Source organism: Equus quagga, chromosome 1 (genome assembly GCF_021613505.1).
Source record: "Equus quagga isolate Etosha38 chromosome 1, UCLA_HA_Equagga_1.0, whole genome shotgun sequence".
NCBI classification, from domain to species: domain Eukaryota; kingdom Metazoa; phylum Chordata; class Mammalia; order Perissodactyla; family Equidae; genus Equus; species Equus quagga.
Genome location: NC_060267.1, coordinates 11912414 through 11939917, shown reverse-complemented (window position 1 = coordinate 11939917; position 27504 = coordinate 11912414). Strand labels below are relative to the sequence as shown.

The following is a 27504-nucleotide window of genomic DNA, read 5'->3' as shown; positions in this document are numbered from 1 at the left end:
AAACATCTTTAAATGCAACAGCAGGCACCACCCTTCTTCAAATGCCCTTCCTCTACTCGGTAGTGGGAGAATTTCAATGGCTCTTGTATCTACCTAGGTCCAGTCTCTCCCTAATTGTTGATTCCTCTCTCCTTTCTCTTTTTTTTTCTTTTGTTCTCTCCACTTTTGTAGAGAGTGATTTTTTTCTCCTTTTATCATGATGGAAAGCAGTATAGTGACATTGCATTGCCTGGCTTCCTGCCCAGGAGGTCTCACCCTTCGTCAAGTGCACACTATTTCAAAGATGGTTCCCTTCCCTAGAAGTATGTCTGGTTCTTCCCACCCCGACTTCTTTCTAGAAATATTAAAAGAGAAAACTGTGCAAAGTCTTAGCCCAGAAGTTGGAAAGCTAATTTCCTTTCACAGAGATGTAAGTAAAGCACAGCAGTAGGCACCATGGAGGCCACAAAGATGAATAGAACTTCTAACCACTATAAACAAAGGAGAATATGATAAAGGCTCTGAGAGAGGCAAGATGGGCAGAGTTGCCTAGTCGTTAAGCTCGTGCACCACTTTGCTTCAGGGCTGGGGCCTGGCTCCTGAGCTCCCACCTATACCACTTATCTGTCAGTCGTTATGCCGTGGTGGTGCCTCACATACAAAAAGAGGAAGATTGGCAGCATATGTTAGCTCAGGGCTAATCTTCCTCAGCAAGAAAAAAAAAAAATTTTTTTTTAATAAAAACCAAAAAAAAAAAAAAAGATCAGCAGACAGATGCTGTTGATACACCCACAAAGTCCCCTCTGTGCTTATGCATCAGGTCCGTGACCACAGACTCGCCAAGTACAGTAGTTTGCCTGGTGACCTCGCTCCACCGGTCCATGTCTGCAGCTTCTCAAACACACTGCAGCGCCCTTTCTCGCCACAGGTGTGAAACTACATCTCCCGACAGGCCGCGTGGTCCCCTTCCTTCTCCCTCTCCCCGTCCCGAGCCATGGCAACGGCGTGACGTGGGGGTACTTGGAGCTCCGGGAGCAGCGGTCGCGGCTTCAGTTCTAGCCTACCCTGCTGCCGGGCGGGAGTAGGGCGAGAGGAGCCGCAGCCCCACGCCGCCGCTGCGCCCGGGGACCCTGACCCCGCCCGGCTGCCCGTCTCCCGCTTTTCCTCTGGGGTGAGGAGGGCGCAGCGGGAACCCGAGCCGAGAGGGCCAGGGAGGGTCGCGCGCATGGCCTCGGCGGGCGCGCGGCGGCTCCCGGCCGGGACGCGCGCGGCGGCCCAGCGCGGCTGCGGCCTCCCGCTCCGCCCTCCGCGACCGCCGCGACCGCCGCGACCAATGAGGTGAGAGGGAGGCGCGGGCGACGGCGCCCGAGGACAAGGGGTCGCCCAGGACCCTAAAGTTCCCCCGTGGAGGGTTGCAATCCTGGGGATGCAGGCGCGGTTGGGGGCGGCAGCGGTCGTACCCCGCGGTCTAATGTAGGGGTTTGCGGAATGTGTTTGCAAGTTATTCGCGAGGACAAGTCCCTGGGGTGGGGACCCAAGCTCTTCTTGCCCCTCACAGGCGCCCTGGCAGCGACGGGCTTGGAGAAGCCCCGGGGACTGTGATGCTCCTGAGTCCTAGCGTTCAGCAGTAGCCTAGCCCCCAATCAAAGGCAACTGGCGCTTCGCACGCTCTCCGCTTTTTCCCATCTCCTCCCCCGGCACTGTCCTCAGCCGCCCTCGACCTTTCGCACTCGTGACTGCCTGGCCCGGGAGCCCGGCGGGCCGCAGCAGGTGCTGGGGCAAAGCTTGTCTGGACGACCTTCCTCTGGGATGCGCCCGTCTTCCCCTTCACCTGGGAATGGCTGAGGAACACAAAGAATGGTGACGTTGTCTCTCCTTTCCTTTCGGCCTTAGATTTCTGATGTCCTGCAGCCTCCTCTTGCCCCGGGCTGCAAAGGTCTTGGCGGCTGAGGCTGGCTTACCCTCAAGCCGTTCCTTCATGGGCTTTGCCGCCCCCTTCACCAACAAGCGAAAGGCTTATTCTGAGCGTAGGATCATGGGGTGAGCATCCTCCCCTGTCCTCCACATTCCCTTCCCCTCCAAACAAATAACTATGTCCAGGCTAGATTGTAAGAGTAGCAATAGTGGGCAAGATTCACCCCTGGCCATCCCTCTCCCCAGCTATATTACTGATACTTTATCCTGCCCCGTCAGCCTTGCAACCTTAATTTCTCCCTACTTCTTGGTTGCTGTGCTTGGTTAAGTGAAATGTGACAAGAGTTGGACAGTATAATTAGACAACAGCATATTATTTCTCCGCTGACCTGCTTTTTTATGTATTCTGAGCAGTATTGTAACACTTATTGAGCGCCTGCTACTGTTTGCAGTTAGGCTGCTTAGGTATTTTACATATATTTCCTCATTTGACCCTCTCAACAAACCTATGAATCAGGTACTATTATTACCTCTGATTTACACATGAAAAAAATGGAGGCACAGGTAATTTAGCTAACAATTTTACATTGTTAGAAATTTTTAGAGCTGGGATCTGAGTCCTTGTGTGATCACCAGTTCAATCTCTCTAGATGGTCCCTCTTAGGATCAAAATAGATAGTAAAGCCAAAAGCATTCTGTAAACTGCAGAACATAAGGTAACATTAACATCATGGAATTTTGCACGTTTGCTTTTGGGAACTCATTCATCCAGGCTTATTTGGGATCTCTAGTTCCTGGAGGAACATGGTTAGGGGGCAAAGGTATTGGGGGGAGGGTACCTAGGGCAAGGAGGAACCTGACCCAGCTGGCAGTCCCTTGGCCTCTGTGATTCCTTCCCCTAGGTATTCAATGCAGGAGATGTATGAGGTGGTGTCCAATGTCCAGGAGTATCGAGAATTTGTGCCCTGGTGTAAGAAGTCTTTGGTGGTATCCAGCCGCAAAGGTCACCTGAAGGCCCAGTTGGAGGTTGGCTTTCCACCTGTCATGGAACGTTATACCTCTGCTGTTTCCATGGTCAAACCTCACATGGTCAAGGTGAGGCCTATCCGGGAGGGATGGATCAGTTTTTTTTGTGTTCTCTAGCATCTTACAGGTTACTTTGGCCTTCCTTGTAATGATTTTATCTCCATGTGTCAAATACTTCCCAAATAAAATATTAGAAGGAAATGAAAATGGCTTTCAGTTCCTTCTTATAGCCTCCTATACCTAGTACAGGTTTTATTTCACTGTAATATTTTTAACTACCTGACTGTCCTATTCTAGGCTGTTTGCACTGATGGCAAGCTCTTCAACCACTTAGAGACCATTTGGCGATTCAGCCCTGGTATTCCTGCCTACCCCCGAACTTGCACTGTGGACTTTTCGGTGAGTCAGGAGGCTGTGTAACACAGGGCTACAACTGGGTGTTGGGGCAGAGCTGAGGTACTGTGACAGTTATTCTTTAAGCACAGCTAATACTTAGCATTTCCCAAGTCAATGACACTTTCCACAGGTCTCAGCTTATACCAAACTTGTACTCTGCTCAGTCCTAAATTAGGGCTTTTGAGGGGAATCTAAAGAACTGGAGGGGGAGGGGAAGAAAAGACACTCAACAGTATCCTTTCATTTGGCCAGGGACTATCCAACACGGTCTTGAAGAGTTTCTGACTGTCTCTTACCCGTTCCCAGATTTCCTTTGAATTTCGTTCTCTGCTGCACTCCAAGCTGGCCACCATGTTTTTTGATGAGGTTGTCAAACAGAATGTTGCTGCCTTCGAGCGCCGGGCAGCCACCAAGTTTGGTCCAGAAACAGCCATCCCCCGTGAACTGATGTTCCATGAGGTGCACCAGGCTTGAGGCAAGGGAGTATTCCCTAGCCTCCCCTCTACTCTCCCTCCCCACCCAATTCTCTTATTTATTTCATTTGGCTCCTGCTCCAGTCTGAGAGAAGAGTCTATGTTTATGATGCTGTTCTCCCTCTCAATTCCCCAGAAATTGGGCTCTAAGCTGGCTGGAAATGCTGGGGGAAAGGAAAGGCAGGGGTGTGGAAAGGAGACATGCCTAGGAAAGGGTCAGGCTCATCCTGAGAGCCCCACATGCCTGATGCCTGCAGCCTTCTCACACTGAATTATAATCAGGACTGTGTGGTTGTCTCTGGGCCCTGTCAAGGTGCCTTGGTGTCTGACCAGGGGAAGACAGCAACTTTTCTAAGGATTAAAGCAAATTTTCTAAGGAATAAACTGAGCTTTTCCCCCTAACTCAGAGGTACTGGGTAGTCAATAACTTTTGCCTGCTTGAGATGTCTGAGATCTGGCCCAAGCTTGAAATCCATATGACTTCACTTTAAGACTATTTCCATGCTGCCTGGTTGGTGGAGAGCAAGGGGCTTTCTTACCATCAGTGCCACAGGGCAAGGAGAAAACACCAGAGTTGTACTCTTGAGCTGTACCTTATTCTTCCACTTGGCTTGAGTTTTTATAAAATGTCAATAAATTAATTGTGACAGTGTGAATTTGGCTATTTTATATTGTTTCTTGGGGGAATAATGTAGATATAGCAGAGTAGAAGAAAGTCATGGCTTCCTTCCCTAGGGGAGTGAAGGTGCAAGAAGGCCTCTTGGACATAGTGTCCCTGGCTAACTATAGTAGCACATTCTACAAGCCAGGACCTAGTACCCACTCCCTTGCCTATTTATAGACTTTTTCAGAAGGTCAGTTGCAGCAGGAGTCTCAGGACAGAATAATCTGGTCTCAGACCTCCCATATAAGTGATGCCCTCAGGACCACCTCTTATTTTGGGGGCCTCCTTAAGGGAGGCTGCAAAGAAGAACAGGCGTTCCAGAGCACCGGAGCCCCCTAGTGGCTCAGGTCTGGACTCAGAGTCCTCCCCTATTTGTCCTTGGTTTAGTTTCTTCCTTTCACCAGTGGGCTGGACCAGTTTCCTTGGATTACTCACATAAGCAGTTGTGAGGTCTCAGCTATCATCCTTGAGCATTCTATCTTTCAACAAAATTAGGAAGGATGGGGGACTAAAGAGTAAGGACTTATAACCTTGAGGAGAGGTTTCCCTTTGGAAATCTCACAGGGATCCTGTCTTCTGATTAGGGTAAATGAATGCCAACCAGCCTAAAGATAAAGGATGCACAGGATAACTTATAACCCACTAAGTCCAGAATCTTTAGCTGGATTCTTTATCTCAATTTTCCAGGCTTTATTTAATAGCAGGCTTAAACATTGTTAATAAAAACATTTATTTTGCATTTTATACAGAAGAACTTGAAGTCTGCATCATGACTTGACAGTTACCCAGGGGTTTACAGTGTGTCCATCTCAACAGTGTGGTTTTGGGGATTAGGGATCCACACAAACACAGGCAGGAGTTGCAAGGGAGGAAGGGGGCACAGCAGGAGTGTATTTCAATCCTTTCTCAAAGAAAAGGCAGTAGAGCATTCTGAGTTACTGAAAACCTGTGCAAATGGGGCTTCTAAAACAAAAACTGTACTGAGAGCTCTTGGGGAAGGGGAGGGCAAAAGGACCTTGATAAATAAAAGGATATTTTCCTGTGGCCGGGGATGAAGAGGCCTACTATTTTTAATGCCCTCAGCCCCAGGACCTGATATTCAAAGGAGATCATTTCCAATCTTACATCATTTCCCTGCTCAGAATGAGGTGCTAGTAACCCTGAGACCAGACCATGAAGATATCATGCTGGTCATTCCTAAGTCCCTTATTCTATGGCCCACAGGACATTAAAATAAAGGGGTGGGGGGAAGTCAGGGGGTAGTGGCTTGTATTCTGAGGAAGTAAAAAGATGAGTTCATATTAAGCACTGATAAAGCCAAATGACTGGGAAAGACCACAGATCAGATAGTGGTTATATACAACCTGCTGAAAGAGGTCTCTACTAGGGACCAAAAGGGGAAGGTCCAGTGCATCCTCAGCTTGAGGTGCAGCAGGTATGGATAATCTGGAAGGAGGTGAGTATTAAAGTAGGAGGGAAGAGAACACTCCCAGATCTTAATTTTCATGGGATAATTTAAAGAGAAATAAAAAACAGTAGGTGCCAGTCACAACAAATGCCATGGCCTTTTTGGTCACCTGATAGCATAAAAAAATGCCAAAGCATGTCCAGCTAACCAGTAGGTCTTGCTAGGAAGTGTCTGTGTGCATGGGAGAGGGCAATGGGGCTCAGTACAGCCGACAATCCAACATGATTCCTATGGAAATAGAAGGGGCAGAGTCCTGGTTTGCTGGCCCATTGAGGGCTGGGCAGAGTAGAACCAAAAGCTCTGAAGTAACTGAAGATTCTCTGCAAGCAGCTTTGACCCAGGGAAAGAGGAGCCAGATTCTTACTCTAGAGATGGCAGGGGGGCCAAACCTAACCCATACCACATGCATTAGTCCTGGTCATCCTCAGTTGATGGGCAATTGATACCAGGCAGGGGAAAGGTGCTGGTTAGGGAAGAAGGGTCACTTTTCATCTTTTAAAGTCTTAATTTATATTTTAACCTCAAACTTATTATCAGTGCCTCAGATACAATTTAATCTTAAGTCTTTAAAAGCCCCTGAAACAAAACAAAAGTGTACATTTTTTAAGCTCCCTTACTTTCTGGTAGTTAGTTTCCCCCCAGTCTCCAGTTTTACCCTGACTTAGAGTCCACAAACTTCATCAGACCATCTGTACTCATGGACTTGGGCCTCTCTAGAGGGAAGCCTAGGGCTCGGCTCCAGATGAGCTGTGCTAGTACACCCAGTGCCCGCGACACCCCAAACAGCACTGTGTAGTAATTCATCTCCGTCATGCCGTAGTACTATAAGGTAAAAGAGAAAAAAGTTTTGTTAAAGGCCCAGAGGTAGTAGCATGTACAAGTTCAGGGTGATAGAAACCTTAATCCAGTCGGTCTTAAATAGAAATGACACTGGGAAAAGTATAGCAATTGGGATTCGGAAAAGAGAGCACCCTCTTTCTCCTGCCCGCGCCTCCCCTGACCATAGGCAACTTTATCAAAAGAGTAAGGAAGGAGGCATAAGAGTCCTTGCTCTGACTAGTGGGTTGATTTTGTGCATGGCAGAGAACAGTAGGGTTTGGTACAAACTAGAGGGAAAGCAGGGAAGGGAGGACTTACCTGGAGCAACACCCCACTGTGAGCATCTACATTGGGCCAAGGATTCTTGGCCTTGCCCTGCTCTAGGAGGACATTGGGCACAATTTTGTAAAGTTGAGCAACCAGCTTAAACATGGGGTCATGAGGCAGGTGTTTCAGAGCAAACTCTCTCTGACAGGTATATCGTGGATCAGTCTTCCTTAGTACTGCATGGCCATAGCCTGGGACAACCTGCAAAGAGTGAAGGGAAAAAAGCCAGTTGTATTCTCAGGTAGAAATTCTTGTCTTTCTAAATTCTTCAGGGTAGACAATGGAGGGAAAAAAGATATCTCCTTCTCTAATTTAGGGACCGCTCTCATTCTTTTTTCCCCTAATTCTTCCAAATTGCAGAACTTGGGTCTTGCCTTCTTCCTTAGTTGCTACGCATCTCTGCTTACCCGTCCTGAGTTTAGTGTGTTCCAGATGTAGTCTCGTAATTTCTCATCTGACACATCTTTGCCAACTTCCTTCTGTAGCTGTGTCAGCCAAACAAGCACTTCCTATGGGTAAGGTTTGGGGAATAAAAGAGTGTCAATGCATATGCCAGGATTCTCGAGAACACCAAGTTCAGAAACAAAGCATGGGAGTAAGAAAAACATGGAGCAGGAAAAGAAAAAGAAGTCTTACCTGATTTGCCAGCCCATGGAGGGGCCCTGCCAGCCCATTCATGGCTGCTGCAAAGGACAAGTAGGGATCCGAAAGGGCACTGCCCACCAAGTGGCTGGTATGGGCACTTACGTTGCCACCCTCATGGTCACTGTGTAGAAGTAAGAAAGGAGAATCAAGGCCAAGAGGAAGACGAGAAAAAAGGAGCAGATTATGGAAACACACACCTTGCTGTTCTCTTATTTGTCACATACTAGTCTAGTTATTGGCTCACACCAGCCTATAGCGAGTCAGTTATACATAAGTTCTTGTAAGAGATGTCCCAATTTTATTAACAGCCTTTGTTCACTAATCTACAGAGCTGGAGAGGTTACTGGTTGATGACGCCTGTTTGCCAAGCTCCCTGACTCATTCCAGCTTTCATAGCAATGGCCAGAAGAGGGAGCTCCTGGAAAGCGGAAGAACCACCTAATGTGAACAGCTGGTACCTTTTCCCAGTTGGAAGCGCTATTTTGTTATTAGCATGGTTATGGTGATTTCCCTAGATCTCTTGACCTTCTTTACTACACCCCTTTCTTGCCTTGTATCATCCCTTATGCTGTTTTTTCATCTCCTTACTGCCTACTACCTATTCCCAGAATATGAGAATGTTAAGGAGCTTTTCTTAAAATTTCCCACCAATCCAGGCAACTGGTGGCTATGGTTGCTGGGTCTAGCTCACCTGTGGATGGTGAGGTACAAGCGCATGAGCTCGGTGAACTGAGCCTCAGTATAGCCTAACATGTTGGTGAAATTGTGGGACCAGTCCAGCTTAGAATCAATGGCCCCAATACTGCTGCCTTCCCGGTAGAGATTCCGGTAGATCTTTGCTGCAACACAAGGCAGCTTTGCAATCAGATCCATACAGTCTTCATAAATCAACTGATGGGGAGAAGAGGCAAATGGAGAAAAAAAAGAAAAGGAATTATCAACAAAGAAGAATTAGGCAGGAATACCATTTATCCTCCACGGATTGAGCTATTTGAGTTGATGATAATATGTTGGGTGGTTATATATGGAGTATAACAACAAGAACCATTTAACTGAATAGCTGTTATGACCCAGGCACTGCGCTGAGTGATTTACACATACTATCTCATGCACATTAAAGCCTTATTCCCAATTTTTACCACTCTACAAAGTATACACTGCCCTCTTTTTTGCAGATGAGGGAAGTGAAATTCAGAGCATTCAGCTAAATGCCAGAGTCAGATTTTGAACCCTTATATATTTAATCATGATCTTTCCTACCACATGACTTTGTACTCAACGAATGTGCTAAGACACTAGGTTTCAATAATTCTATATTCCACCTTTCAAAGAAAATTCACCATATGTGCCAAAGGTCAAACAGTGGCATTCAATTGTTAGTTAATAACAAAAGCTTCCATTTTTTAAGCACTTACTATATAACAGGTACTATGCTAGATATGTTATTTGCACTTTTTTCCTTTTCTTACAACAATCCTGTAAGGTAACATATCCTTTATTTTACAAATGAAGAAACTGGGGCTTGGTCAGGTTCAGTAGCTTGTACAAGGTTATCTACTCAGCTAATAAGTATCATCTAGCTTAAACAAGTAGTAACTCATGGCCACTCCTGTTTCGTCTATATCCTTACTTTCCCCTCTCATCTCCCAAATTATTTTGAGTAATCCCAGATACCATATATTTCAACATGTAAATATTTTAAGCATGTGCCTCTAAAAGATAAATGTCCTTCATAAACAAAATCACAAAACCATTATCCCACTGAAAAAAAATTTAACAAATCCTCAATATCATTAAATATCTACTCAGTATACAAAGCCCCCCTCCACCTCATTTGTTTGATTCAGGACTGAAAATAAGCCACAGTGCAATTGTCTGAGATGTCTCTAACGTCTTTTTTATTCAATTTAAGTTGCTTCTTATGCTCTCCATTTTTTACTTTGCAACTTATTTGTGGAAAATCAGATCATTTGTTCTGTAGAATTTCCCACAGTTTAGATTTTGCTGGTTATCTACCTGTGATATCATTTAATATGTTCCTCTGTCCACTGTATTTCCTACAAGCTGATCATTAGATCTAGAGGCTTGAACAGATTCAAATTCAATTTTTTTAGCAAGATTATTTGATAAATAGCAAGCACTGTGTTCATTTATTAAGAGAAACATAATATCTGGTTGTCTTTTTGTGATGGTAATACCTTGCTCAACTTTTACGTCTCAATTTTATCTTCACAAAGGGAATTTAAGTTCCTAAATTTATGGAAGGGACAGGGTTTTAAAATAATAACTTAAATACTTGCTCACTGATATTACATAGTGCTGTCCTATCAAGCTAACTGGCCAAATGTTCCCGCAGGAAGTCACGAGGTTTCAGTAGTTCTGCTGGAACAAAGAGCAAAATCTATACCCCTAATGAAGTCATCGATTACTTAAGTACTCAGCGAATTTTGTCAATGCCACCAGGATTCAATGAAAATACTGACAAAATTAAAAAGCTACTTGAAGCAAGAAATAGTTAGCCAAGACTTGCAAATTCTCAGACTATTTACATGATAATCATACTATTAACTATACCTCCTTGCAGATTCACATACCCTAAGGAAGTAGGTTACTTGCAAAAGCCTACATCAAGGATATGCAGTCCTAAGGGACCTGGATTCATTAGCAGAATGCCAAGAACAGGAGCCCAGGCTAGGCAAACTGGTGTCTGTGGAGTATATACTAACTTTCAAAATCATTTGGAAATTATGAATGGCCACATCATAAAGAAACTACAAAAAGGAGACTGTTTCAACTCCTACCACTGAGGATGAAGTTCATAAAGCAACAACTATCAGACCAGGTATGACAGTGTGGGATCCTTACCTTCCTTTTTGTAGTGGTCAATGCTATAGTCAAGAAGAGATTAAAAAAATCAAAACCAAAAACTGACAGAGAACTCCTATTTCTTTAATAAGCTAAGACTCAGGTGCTATTAGATACTGGTACCAACTCATTCTTCATCTATAAAGGCTTGGAAAAAAGACATTAAGACATGCCACCATCACAGCTGTCTGTAATAAAAGTAACAAAACTGACCGTAATCAACACTGTGAGCCAGCATCTCTATTGCTAGTAAAATTCTGGCCAAGTATTTAATTATCCATTATTATTAAGAAGACAGCCAGTATTACTGGTGAAAAGACCTTAGAGTGAAGCAAACTCAAGTCTGAATCTGGTCCCTACCACTTACTAACTGCATGACCTTGGGCAAGCTACTTAATTTTTTTAATCCTCAGTTTTCCTGTTTGGTAAAATGGGAATAAATAACATCTAACTCATAGGGTTGTTCTGAGGATTAAATCAGATAATGAATACAAAGCATGTAATATTAAGCACATTTTCAAGAGTTAAGTGTTGAGATGATTTTATTATAAACAGCTTCAAAACCTACATGTACTGTGTATAGGCCTTATTAAAGGTGGCATTACTAGCAAAACGTGATCTGTCAGCTACTTCTCAAAGTTTACTCAATTCAACAACATCTTAAGGCTACTTCACAATTAAACAGCAGGTTGCATCGTAGTAATCTCCCAGTTATGAGTGAAGTTAAGTCAATCAGAAGGAGATCTAACTCTTTCAACTCAAGAGATGATACTATTTATCTAAAGTCATGTAACTGTTATGGAAGAAATGCTGTAGGCAGAAGATCATCCTCTTGAGGTATATGTAGAAAAACAGTATGAACGGATGATTCTAGTAAAGACTTAGATCACATATAAACTTCTTAACATTAAATTTTTTAAACAGAAATAACCAGCTGAATGCTGTTATGTAATTCTTAAGTAGCCCATAGTCACATTAATCACATTAAGAGAAGTGAACTGAAATAGCATGTCTGATCTTTGAGAAAGTTACAAGATGTGGTAACAAAAGAGCATCAAGCTCCACCAAACTAAAGCAGTTATTGGTGCTAATTTTTATGCAGTGTGAACTTATTAGACATAGATCCTAAGGCTGACAAATACATCTCACATAGAGATGATGGCAGAACAATCAGTCAATGGCTGTACACTGAAACGGAGGCAACTGCAAGTAGAAGAGTACAAGATTCATTTTAGTGATTCAATGAAGGACAGTGTGGAGCAATGCAGCATGTTTGGATGGCTGGGAAATATCTCACAGGCATCTCTTGTAAAGTATGAAGAAGCTGTTTTCTCTCCCCTCATGACAGTCAAGACAACAGCATTGTAAGTAGTAACAAGCACTTCTGAGTGGTCAATTTCTAAAAGACAAGTTTTAAAGATTTTATTTTTCCTTTTTCTCCCCAAAGCCCCTTGGTACACAGTTCTATATTTTTAGTAGTGGGTCCTTCTAGTTGTGGCATGTGGGATGTTGCCTCAGCATGGTTTGATGAGCGGTGCCATGTCCTCGCTCAGGATCTGAACGAGCGAAACCCTGGCCACTGAAGCGGAGCGCGCCAACTTAACCACTCGGCCATGGGGCCGGCCCCCATAAAAGACAAGTTTTAAAATAGAAGAACTGGGGCTGGCCTGGTGGTGCAGCAGTTAAGTTCTCACCTTCTGCTTTGGCGGCTGGCGGTTTGCCGGTTCGGATCCTGGGTGCAGACATGGCACCACTTGGCAAGCCATGCTGTGGTAGGCATCTCACATGTAAAGTGGAGGAAGATGGGCGTGGATGTTAGCTCAGGGGCAGTGTTCCTCAGTAAAAGGGGGAGGATTGGCAGCAGATGTTAGCTCAAGGCTAACATCTTTTTCTTCCTCAAAAAGGAAAAAAAAGAAGAGGAAGATTGGCAACAGATGTTAGCTGAAGGCCAATCTTCCTCACTTAAAGTAGAACTGTTGTTCTTTTTTTTTTTTATAAGATTTTATTTTTCCTTTTTCTCCCCAAAGCCCCCTGGTACATAGTTGTATATTTTTAGTTGTGGGTCCTTCTAGCTGTGGCATGTGGGATGTTGCCTCAGCATGGCTTGATGAGTAGTGCCATGTCCGTGCCCAGAATCCGAACTGGCGAAACCCCGGGCCGCCAAAGCGGAGCGTGCGAACCCAACCAACTTGGCCACAGGGCCAGCCCCAGAACTGTTGTTCTTGATCTAACCTTTCCTGTTATGGTAACCCACAGAGATATCAGTTACTTGAATGCATTTAAAAAGAAAATGAAAAGCAATAGATTCAGGTTTTAGGATCTTCTGAGCCTGCTGATGTGAGGCTTTATCAATGCTTCAAGTGCTTGTGAATGTGTATATTTGAATCATTTCTCTATCTTCCTCCTTAATGCTAACCAGACTAATATTAATGGCAAACTCTCCTTTCCTTTTTTTTCCCCTAACAACAAACACAATTCTCTACACACAGTTGGCATTGAATAAATATTGACCAACCAAATGAAGCAGGATTTGCCAAAATCCCAAGGGTATTTCATGAGACCAGTGGGTCACGCTAGTCTGTGCCTTGCATCATAGTGAACTCTTTGGGGGCCTTCTCCTGGTCAAAAATCACTTAGTGTAACTGCTTTGCAAAAAGCAACTTTTCTCTTCTTATACTACCTGTCTTGAATAAGAAACAAAAGAAAATGAGATGCCCTCCTGTAAAATTAGCCCGATAACTTGTACTTTACCCAGTGTTTGTGAGTATGTGGAGTATTAGAGAGGACGGAAGGAATTATGTACTGTGCACTGGGACAAGCCACAACAGTCTCTCATATTCCAACCACAGAGTTGAGACTATTAAGGTCACATTTCATTTTCAGAAAATAAAGCTCAATTGTTTTTAGATTCTACTTCCAGGATACTAACCACCCTTCCATTCCAGATAGGTTTCTTGAATGGGCTAGTCCAGACCTGTAGCTGACTGGCATTAGTCCTCCTAGATTCTAGAGTTGCCTTAGCTGCCATTCACCCAACTTCTTAAGGTTCTCCTTATATGAAGAAGAAGAGGAGAAGGGACCCTTTGGGGCTAGAGTGAGACTATTCTGTGAAATCTTCCTAAGGGACCCTGCAGTTAGCTCACATCCTTTTCAATGTTCTAACAGCCCTGTGTACATATCTCTATTATAGCAAGATTACTGAATTGTAGTTTCTTTTTTACACGTACATCACCCTAACCAAACCAATAACCTGAGTGATAGAAAGAATGCTTCATTTATCTTTGTAATCCCAACAACTGACAAAAAGCAAGCCTACAATAAAAATTTGTTAAATAAGTTTCTGGCATAACTCAGAAAAGTAATTTTACTAAAGATTCCACATTTCTTTTTCTTCCTTCAGTCTTAAGTGCTTTAAATCTCTAAGACATATCAATCACCACAACAAAACTTCCTACCTCCCAGTACTTGGCTCGGTTGATACCCTGTGCATATGCTCGGGCAAAGTTACTTTCACTGTTGAGGGCTGTAACGGCTGCACTGAGCTGAGACATGGGGTGTAGATTGGTGGGAAAGTTGTCCAGCATGGTGACCACGTGGGAAGGCAGAGCTGCCCTCTTTGCCCATTCTTTTGAGAGCCAAGATACCTGTGGAAAGGGAGACACTGCTAAGAACACTAGGCAAGGAAAAAGAAGAGAAATAAAAAGACAGTGATATCTGAGTAAAGAAAATGCAAGAGAATTCAACCCCATCCACTTAGACAGCAGAACTCTGCTCTGATTCCTTGCCCTGACTGCACATCTCTATAAACTGCCCCCCACAGCCAGGTCAGGATTAAGTGTCTGAGATTAGAGAACGTCCTTCTCATTTCCCTCCTTCTTTGCCTAACATCCTCTGCCTTACCTGTTCCTCCTTTGGGATTTGTCCAGTTACCAGCAGCCAAAATAAGCCCTCCGGCAGGGGTTCTTCTCCACCCTTAGCCTTGGGCAGCAGTTTCTGGCATTCAGGGATACTGTAGCCTCGGAAACGGATGCCCTTGAGCAAGAAGAGTAAGAATTACAATATTTAAGTTTACTAGCCTGAAAGTCACATAACTGACTGGTCCCACTCTTATCTTCAAAAAGTTAGAAAAGAACTTTTAAAGCTTAAATCCTAACGTAATTTACTTCTGCACTGTATTTTCAGTTTTACTAGTTGATATATTAAAAAGGTAAACTTGTTCTTCAGTTATTCCATATGTACCTATTTTCCACCTGCCAAAATATGAAGGTACGTGCTTCATTTTGCTCTCCTTACCCTCCCTGGTCTAATCCATGGTGTGCACAATAGTCAGTAAACTCTGATTATTAGTGCTTGACATAATGGTTTCTTACCTCATCAGGGTCAAGAACTGATGTTTCATATACCAATCCCTTCATGCCCCTCATGCCACCATACATCTAAAGAAAAGACGAGAACGCAACCAGTAATCAGAATAATGCAGGCTAGAGTTTGTTAGTGCTTCATGGGATCTGGGAGAGGAAATTTAATCTCTGACTTCCAAGACTTCATTTGGGGGAAGATTTCTGAGGAGCTAAATTTACTATAGAATGGAACTTTTCAAGGAAGACTGGTAAGGTTGGAAATGAAATTTTTAAGTTGATAAATCACTATCTTTAAGATTAAGTTCCTTGGGGCTGGCCCCCGTGGCCGAGTGGTTAAGTTCGCGCGCTCTGCTGCAGGCGGCCCAGTGTTTCGTTGGTTCAAATCCTGGGCACGGACATGGCACTGCTCATCAAACCACGCTGAGGCAGCGTCCCACATGCCACAACTAGAATGACCCACAACGAAGAATAAGAATATACAACTATGTACCGGGGGGCTTTGGGGAGAAAAAGGAAAAAATAAAATCTTAAAAAAAAAAAAAAAAAGAAGAAAGATTAAGTTTTTTGAGGCCGGCCCTGTGGCTGCGTGGTTAAGTTCGAACACTCTGCTTTGGCAGCCCAGGGTTTCGCCAGTTGGGATCCTGGGCGCGGATATGGCACCGCTCATCAGGCCATGCTGAGGCAGCATCCCACATGAACTAGAAGGACCCACAACTAAAATATACAACTATGTACTGGGGGGCTTTGGGGAGAAAAAGAAAAAATAAAATCTTAAAAAAAAAGAAGAAAGATTACTGTTTGCTTTCTTTTCTTACTGTATTTTATTTTTTTCTCCTGCCCACTCTTACGCCTTCATTCCCTACAACAGAATGGGATCTATTACAGGGAACAGAGATAGAGACCAATGGCTAAACACTGCTATGGAATTATCATTCGAGCTGCTCAGACTCTTAGGGCTGAGAAGAAGCCACCCTAAAGCTGTTCCCGAGGGCCTGCTAGAACTATGGTTTAACTGGAGAGTCGACACAGCATCAACTCAAAGACAGAGAGCCCTAGACCCAAAGGCTGACAGGTTAGGAAGAGGAATAGAAACTTCATTCAACCCTCCCATCAGTGAATTAGGTTAGGCTCAACTATTAAATCTGTAGAAAAGAATAGTCTAATTTCTTTTTTTTTTTCTTCTCCTCCTCCCCAAAGCCCCCTAGTACATGGTTGTATATTCTAGTTGTAGGTCCTTCTAGTTCTGCTATGTGGGACGCTGCCTCAGCATGGCTTGATGAATGGTGCTAAGTTCTCACCCAGGATCTCAACTGGTGAAACCCTGGGCCACCAAAGCAGATCACACAAACTTAACCACTTGGCCATGGGGCCTGCCCCCAAGAATAGTCTAATTTCTAGTGAACACCATAAGCTGCAACATTTCCTGTACGGGACACAATGGTTTCAAATAGTCAGTGAAGAGAAAGACTTTTGTTGAAGCACATTACAGGGCTACTTCTTCCAGCCCAAACTCTACAACCCTTACCATGTCCACAGTGATTTGGCCCACCACAGTGTTGCCATGTTGCTGCCTGAAGGTCTTAATTCTGGCCTGCTCCTTAGGTATCAGGTCAGCCAATATGTCTTTCAAATTCTAAAAAGAGAAGTAGAGAGGCTAAGTGATGGTCAAAATGATGATTAGATTTCCTGCAAAGTAGGTATGTTAAGTCTGTTTTTTAGAATTTGGCTTTCTCTATCTGCCAGCGAAGTATGGTCAGCTACTCTGTACAGATGAGGGTAAAAGAATTAGGCAGAGGGAGAGGGGAATGCGGGAGTTATTGTTTAATGGGTACAGATTTTCAATTTGGGAAGATGAAAAAGTTCTGGAAATGGATAGCGGTGATGGTTGCACAATGATGTGAATGTACTTACAGCCACTAAACTATATACTTAAAAATGATTAAAATGGTAAATTTTATGTTATATGTATTTTAGAATTTAAAAATAAAAAAAAAAACAAAGATTAGGCAAAAATATTTGATATTTCCACTTCACTACACTATTGAGTAAATCATTTCTTAAAATAGTAGTAATAATAATAGTTATAACAACAAAGACACCTCCAGGAGATACTCAAGATAATGATGAAAGACTGGGGGTTAGCCAACCCCCCACTCCCACCCCAATCCCAGGGTCAGGCTGCCTCAATGATCCTCAGTTCTTTTTTCCAAACTTTACCGTGGAGGACGTGCTGGCATGACGGGCAGCAAGAACAAGACAGGATGCATTCTGTAAAGAAAACACAAAACCTTAGGCAATAGTTACTCCTCCCTCCTATGTATTAACAAGAAGCAATTACAGCGACCCAACCTCTCACTCTTCATCCTAGCTTCTAGTGACAGTTTGACATAAGAAAGCTACAAAAGGCCCTGAGCAGCTTGGAAGGAGTTACCAGCCTGGAAGCAGCAGCAGGTTTAACTCTGCTTCTTGCATCCATAGCTTCATCAGCATTGCCTGAAGAAAGACTCTTTTCTACCCTCTGGGTTCCAGGGCTGGGCTTTGTTATAGGCAGAGAGAAAAGGTCACTTAACCCTGCTAGTAAGATCTCCCCAGCTCTCCAGGCTAGAAGAGCCCACAGGCAGAGGCAGCCTTTTACAACACTACTTCACACTCCTGGAAAAAGCACAGGAAGACAGAATATTTACAAAATAACAACTGACAGAGGACTACTCAACAGCAATGGAAACTAGAAAACTGGAAAATCATCTTCAAAGTGATGAGAGAAAATAATTATTAAGTTTAGAGTTGTATACCCAGGCGAGGAAAAAAATCTTTAAAAAAGGGGTGAAATAAAGACATTTCAGATAAAAGCTGAGAGTTTATCACCTACACACCTATACCAAAGGAATTTTTAAAGATATACTTCAGGAAGAAAATTATCCAGAAAGATAAGTCTGAGATTCAAGAAAGCTATCCCTCCTCACAAAGAGAAATAGTGTAGCTAGCCTATGTTTTCTATGTTTAAGAGAAAGGTCTTTTTTCTCCAAAAAAACCTACTTCCTGAGAAGATGTTGAGTCGCAACAAAAAGTTCAACACTGCCTCTTGAAAAACCTGACCATTTATGCCACTAACTATAAGGGCTTAGACAGGATTAACTTTTCTGCACCAAATTATTTTGAAGATAAAATGAGATCATCAAAGTAAGCCTGTTTCCTCATGTAGAAAATGGTGTTAGTACCTACCACACATCTCAGAGTTGTCTTGTGATAATTAAATTAGAATGAATGTGAAAGCACTTGCAAACTAAAAAGATTACACACACACATGTGCACATGTACAAATAAACAAATCCCAGAGCAAGTCTACACCTTTCCTCCTTTTGCCAAAAGGCTAGACACCTTTTCTAGTAATTACTGCACTGTGTCTGGTTACACTGAAAATCACTTGAACCTGAGGTACTATATAAATTCCAAAACGCTAAATGCCTAGGGTCAGAGTTTATTAGCATCTGAGGCTTTTTAGAATTTAGTACGCCTCTTTCTGTTAGGGCAGAGAGGAGGAGTGAAAAGGGAAGAGATCCTTCATAAAAGTTTATTTTAAAAAGAATCAATCTAAAGCTAAATTCAGAGAGCATGAGGCAAGCTAATATGTCCCTAAAGCAAAGGAGGAACACCTCAACTTGTTAACCAGGGCTGTCTTTAACTCCTTTCATTAACTTCCTAAAGAGTCTCATCTAGCTTACTGAGGACTGAGGACCATTTGGGCAAGAAGTAGGCAGCACAAACAGACCTTTAGCCTCTTCACACTACGTGGGGCGAATGGAAGCAGGATTCAGCACTCAAGAAATAACTTTGCCTTTTCTTACTAGTCACCAAAAAGTGGACAAGGGAAAACTTGTGACTAAGTTCAAACTATTGTTCTACAGAGCTAGCCATGCTCAAGCTATTCCATGCTCCATGGTCCCACAGATCCCCTGCTATAGAGGACCCATCTCACAGAGACCACATTGGTCCTGCAGTAGACCTTTTAATTGTGGGTAGGTGGTTGTTGCGGTGTTTTTGTTTTGTATGTATGTATTTATTTATTTATTTTACCGAGGAAGATTCATCCTGAGCTAACATCTGCTGCCAATCTTCCTCTTTTTGTATGTATGTATGTATATACGTATGTATGTATTTTGCTGAGGAAGATTCACCCTGAGCTAACATCTGCTGCCAATCTTCGTCTTTGTGTATGTGAACCACTGCCACAGTATGCCCACTGACAGATGACTGGTTGAGTGGTGTAGGTCCAAGCCTGGGAACCAAATCCAAGCTGCCAAAATGGAGCACACCTAACTTAACCACTAGGCCACCAGTGGCTTTGTTTTTAAAGAGACTACAGGGGAGCACATCATCTGAGAGAGGAAAGAAGTTGAAATTGCTCCATAATGATAATTTTTCCACTTCTAACCAAGCTTAAGCTTCTATAATGGCTGGCTGCTTCATTGGCAAGAGGAAAGATTACAAGAAGAATAGCTTAAGGTTAAATCTCATGCCAAAAAAATCTATCCAAGCTTAACAGATAGAATGAGAGCCCAGATCTTAAGATGAAAATAGAAATTCCTTCAGGTTGGAGGTGTTTCTTCCACCAGTATGAACATAAAATGAAAAAGTTTTTTTCCCCTTGTGAGAGAGAACTGCTAGAATCAATGAGCAGCACTCTCCTTTTACTTCATTTATAATTAAAAAAAAAAACGGGGGGGATCAGAAAGAAAAGAGTGGAACGTCACTCAACAAGGCTGTAAGAATGCAACGTCAAAGGAATCATGAGTCATGCCTGCTGCTCAGTTACAGTCATTTCTCAGATCTGTTTCTATGAATCCGACTTCACCAGAATGGTTAGGGCACCCTACTTCCACCATCAGGAAAGTCTTAGTTTCCTTTGTAGACAGCATCTTTGCCATTTAATGAGGAGCCTAAGGAGTAACTTAAAGAGAGCTGATCTCCACTGTCCCTAATCTCCGTCAGCAACACTTCTTAGCCAGATCTCCAATTCGGAAAGCAATGCTAGTTTGTGGAGAGCTTGGTCATGTAGCTATAGAATCAAGCTAGTATATTCTGTTTATACTACACTTCTCTGTCATTCATTGGCTGTGTGACCCCTAGCCAAGTCATTTAACCTTTCTGCACCTCAGTTTCCTTATCTGTAAAACAGGAACAATAATGGTACCTGCCTCAAAGAAGTGCTATGAGGATTAAGTCAATATTTGCAAAGCACTTAAGGCCATATCTGGCACATAGCAAGTGCTTTGTATTTGTTATATAATAAATATATAAAAATAAAAATAGCATGGCCACTTTCTTGTACTCTTTAGTGTCAGGTTTAATTATATTTTTAGCTAACCCTGCAGCTGGAAGAAAACTAAAGAAATCAGAAGGATTTTAAAGGTAGCAATTCATTGATATGACCACTCAAAAGGCTAGAATAGGAAAAATTTAAGTTAGGACAACTTTATCTAATGATGTAGAAGACAGGGCAGATGACTTGGAATTAGGAAAAGAAATCTGGGGTCTAGCCCCAGCTCCATTACTAAACAACTGAGACATCCAAAACAAAACAACTAAGACTCTGTTTTTCTTTCCTTCTCCATATTTAGGATAACACTCAAGCTACTTAGCTCAAAGTCTGATTCTAAGGCTCTGATAAGGACATACATAAAGGTACTTGAAAGCCTTGTTATTTAAAATATGACTGCCTGGCCAGCATCATTAGCATTACTTGGAGCTTGTTAGAAATGCAGAATTTGGGCCTCACCTCAGACCTCCTCAATCCAAATCTGCAGTTTAACAAGCTTACTAGGTGATCCATATGAGCAATGAAGTTTGAGAAACACCCACTGTCTAAAGTGTTAAGCAAGGGAGCAGAAGTGTAGAACACAGAGCATGAAATGTAGAGTTATCGAGGATCTAGTCCTAAATCCAGTCCTGCCGCTATCCCGCTGTGATACTTTCACTATATGACCTAACTTATAAGTCTGAGTTTTCACATCTCTAAATTGGTAAAAATAATGCCAAATTCAAGCAGACAAGTAGACTATATAAAATAATTTGCATGTAAGCATCTAGAACAGTGCCTTCTGCCAGCTGAGTCCAATAAACAGAAATGTGTTGGCCTGTTACCTACCACTTCAAGTGTCACAACTGTCTCCTGGAATTGGATCCCAGGAAAGAGGCAGTCAAGCACGAGGAAGGGGTGAACGGATAATTCCCTCTAGCTGTAGAACAGGAAATAAAGCCCCAATTTCCTTTATAAGGGCCTCCTGACCACAAGGAGAGGAGTCTCAGAGAGAGGAAACAAATTTAGCTAACAACCATCATCTCCAGCAGCAGAGCAAATGGCTCTAGGTAGGAGATACTGGAGGACTGTCACACCCAAGGCTACACATCTCATTTCATCTGCCCCCTGGCTGCCAAAGAAAGGTGCTGACTAGTTTTGTACAGTACATTCAGGCTATACTCACTGATGGGACAGGCAGATTACAAACCTGAGTCATCCCTGAACTTTCACTTCCTAGCTCCTCCCCCAATTCTGGAGGTGTGGCAACCAGGCTTTTGGCTTCTGGTTGCATGCCTCGCATAGAGTCACCCTACTGAACAGCAGCTGCCAGGTCAGTCAGGGAGTCACCGCACTCAATAGGTCAGCTCCTTCACGGGGAGAGATGGAGAACTGCTTCCAAAGACAAGGCCCTGGCTCACGTGTGACAGCTGGGAGTCCCTACAGGGCGGGGGCATCACGATCACTAAGAGGCTTTTTCAAACCTCATATTCTGCCACCTCGGGCAAGAACTCTTCTAGTAAGTTTGCTATTATTGATAGAAGTGGGTTGTAGCTCTCAAATGTGCTAGGATGGAAAAATATAATTAAAAGAACCTAAAGGGCCAAGGAAGGAAAAGGAGTAATATTACATGCAAGAAATTCTGCCAGGCTTGTCTATAATACTTACTGTATTTCTGGAATAGGGTATTAGCCAAATCACTTACCAGAAATCAACTAAAACTACTCCCTTCTCCCCACAAATTCTGGGAACATCATAACCCTATCTGGATAAGCACTTACTCAATAATGTGGTTATTTCTCTCTTACTCCTCTTAGCCTATTATCATCACTGGTCCACACCCAGGACTCTCACTTTACAGAGAAAAAGCCAAATTTTCTTTGATCCTCCACTGTAAGCATATTCAGAACATGTCCTGCCACATATCCAGGATCTCCAACATTAAAAGCTTGAAAGAGATGCTCCTGATTTTAATAGAGCCCTTTCCTTCATCAGCAAAAGATCAGAGCTTGCCAAGCCAGCAGAACTAGCTTAGCTGATGAAGCAAATATAATGCACTAATAATTGGTAGGAAAAATCTTGTGCTACAAAGGCTTCCAGTGCAAAAGGAACAATCTGCATTAAGGGAAAAAGAACACACATAGGACAAAGGCCCCTCTCTCCCCAGAACCAGGTCAGAGAACTGAAGTCATTTAACATCTGTGTTTCACAATGGTGATTTCAGAAGTTGGCCTGCACTACTCGTCAGGCTACTTAATAGACTGAGCAGAGTAATCTTCAGATTTCATACTTTGACCTCCTTCATATGCACAGGAGTTTCCTTAATTCTACCTGTCATTTGCTAACATACTCTCCGCTAAAGGTTCACTGAGCATTCACTGAGGAAGACAGCAAAAGACACCAATTCAGCCTTAGAAAAGAATCAAGAGTCCTAATTAACCTTTCAGTAGAAATCCTTACTGTTCTTTAATATTTGCTGAACACCTACTTATCATGTGCACACTAAGCAGAGATTGTGAATAAAGTATATAAGATCTGGCACCCTACTACTTTCTCAGGAACTAGGAACTGTTCCCCCAATTCTACTAGTTCCTACAAGTTTTAGCTCCTAACACCTTGCTCCAGAGATTTACAAAAAACTTTTCCTAAGGCATTTGAAAAAAGGCCTAGGAAGACAAACCTAGAGAAAATAGCCTAAAATGGACTATTGTTTAGAATAGTCACTTTTGAAGTAAATTTTTAAAATAATCACCAATTGCAAAAAAAATACCTAAATACTCAAGTTTCATATATACATTCCATAAAGTTGCAAACAAAAAGGCCTGCATATGGCTTTACTAGTCCAACAGAAGGGGACCACGGAACATCATCAGTCAACTGAAGTACTTGAATAGAAGTTTCCAAATCCCATCCCCTTTGCTGAATCAGAATCTGAAGGCAGTTCACGAACGTGCTTCACGAATGTGCAATGTGAACAAGTATCCCAGGTGATCACGCCCACTGCAAACTTACAGACTTTTAAAAATGATAGCATGTTAAAAGAAATACAAGGACCTAAAGAATTTGGGCAGTTGAGGGAAGAACTGAAAGATAATCAGATCCTAAGAAAGATCTATTCCTAAAGTTGCCTTACTACTGTTTTAAATTTCACATCCTACTCAACACTATCACATTAAGTACAGAAACAGGGCAAAATGAACTACTGTGTGGCTTTAGAGAGATCCACCAAGTCTGGTTTCCTGCCTTCTGCCTCCTTCTGCCTTCTAAGAACCAGGAATGCCAGCCTTCCCTTCTCTGATTATCTATTTCACCACTGCTCACCTCGCCTCCCCACACCCATGCATTCACCTGCCACCAAACCAAAGCCTACCAGGAAGAACAAATGCAACCATCTCACCACTAGCATGTGATGAGGCTTTACTCTGCACTTTCCATCTTTGGTCCATCTAGTAAGCATCAAGGAATTGCCATTACTTTGGGTAGGCTGAGATTCAAAGTGAAGGCACAGAGATTTAAGCGCTTGCCTGTAAAAGTTTTGAGCTTTAAGCCTAACTAACATTTCATTGGATAAAACTGACTTGGTTTTTTTTTTTTCTTTTTGAGGAAGATTAGCCCTGAGCTAACTACTGCCAATCCTCCTCTTTTTGCTGAGGAAGACTGGCCCTGAGCTAACATCTGTGCCCATCTTCCTCTACTTTATATATGGGACGCCTACCACAGCATGGCTTTTGCCAGGTGGTGCCATGTCTGCACCTGGGATCTGAACTGGTGAAGCCCAGGCCGCCGAGAAGCGGAATGTGCGCACTTAACCGCTGCACCACCGGGCTGGCCCCAGACTTGGGTTTGTTGAAAGCAATTTCAGACTAGGATTTATACAAGAGATGTTGTGCAGTGGTGTAGGTCTACTGTAAAGGAATCATAGGTATTAATTTAAATGTCTTCAAAAAGTCTAGAAATAATCTAGAAACGCTTTTGAATTGATTTACTCAAAGTTATCAAACATCCTAGCTTGGAGAAGCAATTCTCAACGGTACAAGAAGTAACTAGGAATGGTTAATTACACTGGTGTCAAGAGTCCAGAAGTGAATTGGTGGCCCTACTCCAATTCTCAGCCCAAAATCAAACCCAGATCACCTGTGAAAAGACAGTATTTACATCACAAAACTAAGGCACCCACAGCTAATACTAATGCCATTGCTTAGCATGAATTCAGTTAAACAGGAAGTTAAACAATTTCAAGGATCTGAATTAGTCTCTCACTCCAATTTAGGTGTTCATTTAAATTTCCTGACAGTAGGTAGGGTGGAACAGAACAATGACTAATATTTGTGTCTCCTAGCAAGGTTAAAAAAAATCTCGCCTCAGAAAAGTGAAACTACATCTGACCTTGAGAATCAAAGTGGTAGGGGTCAATTCTCCCAGGTTAGAAGACTATTTTTGCCTTCTAAAGCCTACCTGAATAGCAAAAGTAAAATCGAGTACCAATTAAGCTGCAAGCTAATCTGGAAAGCTCAGGCAGGTGCTAACAATGCTGACAAACTGAAAGACTTCTTGGTATCCTGGTCATACTGCGTAGATCTCAGGAAATTTCTACTCCTGAGTCTGTTGGGCTTTGCTAGTCTTAAGAGTCAAAAGCTTTATAATGGCTTCCATTTTACACGTTTCTGAGATCCTCAGATCCATCTCTAACAGGAAACTAAAGAAAATAATAATGATACAATTACATGGCCCTGTCACCCCAAAAGCTTTCTGAGCTTCCCTGGAGGCTTAAGAGAGAAAATAAATTCAAAAGGTAAATTTTAAAGGCTTTTTCAAATACACTGTAGGGTTAGACTATCCGGTCTGGGTTAGTAACTCTGGAATGAGCTATTCGGCCAAAACACTATCTAGAACTTGCTTCATTTCCCAAGAGGCTTCCTTACCCTGTTCCCTGGCAGCAGGAGAAGCAACAGTCAAGTAAGACAAGTATCTCCCCAATGATCAGCGTCCACCTTGCTGCTGGGTGCCTGGAAGAACTCCAGCGTAAATCCTACAGGTTTCACCTTATTTGCCAACCATGCAAGATAATGCACAACAAGCCAACACCATTCTAAGACTCCTTTCCTTCAGGTGTTGGCAACTTTAATCTGTCTGCAGAAGAGAGTATAAATTCTTCGAAGGAATCAAGGTCACTTGTGGGACTGTCCCTGCATGGATTAGAGGATGGGACTCCCTCAGCACGAGTCTCTCTGTTTAAAGGGCCAAGTTACCCAGAGACAAAAGTACTGGCATTTTGAAATTGAAAGCACCATCCCCTGCAACAACATTCCTAGGAACCATAATAGCAACAAAAGTCAAGCAAAGGAATGAGAGCAATCTCTCCTGAGAAGAGTAGAAGAGCAACAGCAAAACCCTGGCGAGAGAGTAGTGGGATTGGTCATGTGACCTCGGCATTACTATCTCCTGCCCAGTATCTTCACTTAGTGGCCTGCAGTTTGGAGGAACAATCTTTCTGATTCTTTCTCCAATTATACGTTACAATCATGCAGGTTTTACAGAAGCGCTCCCCCCCCACCCAAGCTCCTCCTATATACAAAGAATGAGTACAAGAGTCCCAAGGACAAAGAGCACCTGAGTCCCAGTCCTTTAGCAGGAAATGCTACGGCTTGGTCACTAAAGGCTTAAATAATTGGGCTGGAGAAATGGAAACGGGCAGTTGAGGAACTGACAAGGCCTTCCCTACAAAGCAGAAGCCGAAATCAGGCACCGCTCCAGCTCTGGCCCAGGGACAGCGAGCACATCTGTTCACCCCTGCCACTCCTCTCACCCCCGCCCCGTCCTCCAAACAGGCTCTTTCCCCAACTCCAGGGGAACACGGCACCGATGTTCTCCACTGGCGGCTCCTCCTTCTTGCAGGGACACGCACCCCCTACACTTCCACCCTACACGTGCAGGGTGACAGTATGGTCCGGCCATACCTCCCGCTCAAGCCCGCGTGCCGGGCCGGGCGGCGCTCACTTCACCCGCCGGGCTGGAAGGCCAGCGCAGCACATGGCCCGGAGCTCCACGCAGGGCCGGCGGCCAGCCAGGCGCAGGGCCCCTTTAAGGCGCGCCGGGGCGTGTATGGGGAGGGGAGGGAGACCCCGGCGGAGGGCCTGCAGTCGCCTCAGCCCCACCCTGGGACGGCGCGCTCCCTCCTGTAGTTGCTCACCTTGGCTCCGAAGAGCCGGGCGGCCGCAGTGAGTAAAGCCATGTCGGGCAAACTCGGGGATCTGGTGGGGAGGGAAGAAGGGGAGAGCGCTGCGGCAGGAACGGGAGCCGCTGCGGCCGCACTAGAGGCCGCGCCGACCGGTGGACAAGGTTGAAAGGAGGCGGCTGAGGGAAAGGGGAGACGAACCGGCGGCGGCGCCCAGCCCGGGGTCCTCAGCGAGTCCCCGCCTACCACCCCGAGCCCGCTCCCGCCCCTCTCAGGGCACCGGCCCCGGGCTCCGCCATTGGTCCGGTGTGGAGGGGGGCGGGACCTGAGCCGTTGATAGGAGTTGTGGTGGGCAGGATTGGGCCGCCTGCGTCAGGCTAATTACGGCTGGATGGGCGGGGGGGTAGCGTGTAGGTGGCTAAGTATGTGCCTGAGAACTCAGTTAACTTCCTTCTTAGGCTTTTTCCCTTGCCCTTAACACATTTGGAGTTAGTTCTGACGTGAATATTAGAGAAAAAGCCCTAAGGACTTCGACCTTTGAATGTCCTCGGAAGTCAATCCCTTAATATACTATCACGGCAACTGATCATTGCCCACTCCTCCTACCACCTTGGCATGCTTTCTTGAAGAATGTCTTTGGTCAATGATTTAATGGCCATAGAGGTGACATTATGTGGACACAAGCTATGATGCCAGAGTTAGTTGCTTGGTGTAGATCATTTGAGGTCACCAGAGGCCACGATATTATAGATACTAACAGCCCCCAATATGTGGAGAAAGAAAGGAAAGGCAGGAGCCTGAATATCCAGTGCTCTTTGTGGGCTGTCAGTTCCGCCTTCCAAGTCTTCCAACCACTCCCCTTAACATGAAGGTTTACAGCGCAGGCCAGAGCCTCTGAGTCCTAGGCATTAGTCTCACGTAACCCCATATAGCCAGCCCACCCCACATCTAGGCATGAGATCAGGACTGCAGACTAACCCTTCATCCAAAATCAGGCATTAGGCACCCTCCTTTTTTGTCACATCACTCCTGTCGCTGCCATAGGGCCTCTGGACGCCTTCTCCTACTTGCTATTTGCTATACACGCTTATCCTGT

The 27504-nt window shown here is 43.9% G+C and overlaps 2 protein-coding genes across 4 annotated transcripts; one reads left to right on the top strand and one right to left on the bottom strand.

Annotated features, from left to right (window-relative positions):
• Positions 1-1022: 1022 nt before the first annotated feature.
• COQ10A (coenzyme Q10A) lies at positions 1023-4444 on the top strand. Of its 3 annotated transcripts, XM_046655761.1 has the most exons (6): positions 1025-1317; positions 1538-1749; positions 1873-2019; positions 2766-2988; positions 3217-3318; positions 3622-4444. In XM_046655761.1, exons 3-6 carry the CDS (start codon positions 1880-1882, stop codon positions 3787-3789), a joined length of 633 nt encoding a protein of 210 aa, XP_046511717.1. In that variant the 5' UTR covers positions 1025-1317; positions 1538-1749; positions 1873-1879; the 3' UTR covers positions 3790-4444. The 3 variants fall into 3 exon arrangements, with proteins under 3 accessions (XP_046511708.1, XP_046511717.1, XP_046511714.1); XM_046655752.1 differs by lacking the exon at positions 1538-1749 and having other exon boundaries at positions 1023-1317; XM_046655758.1 differs by lacking the exon at positions 1538-1749 and having other exon boundaries at positions 1027-1317; positions 2796-2988.
• A 719-nt stretch (positions 4445-5163) lies between these two features.
• CS (citrate synthase) lies at positions 5164-26633 on the bottom strand. The gene is made up of 11 exons (XM_046655745.1): positions 26424-26633; positions 17155-17205; positions 16463-16570; positions 14947-15012; positions 14477-14608; positions 14032-14220; positions 8403-8602; positions 7703-7832; positions 7474-7575; positions 7058-7267; positions 5164-6742 (listed from the first exon to the last, which is right to left on the bottom strand). Exons 1-11 carry the CDS (start codon positions 26463-26465, stop codon positions 6572-6574), a joined length of 1401 nt encoding a protein of 466 aa, XP_046511701.1. The 5' UTR covers positions 26466-26633; the 3' UTR covers positions 5164-6571.
• Between the last annotated feature and the right edge of the window lie 871 nt (positions 26634-27504).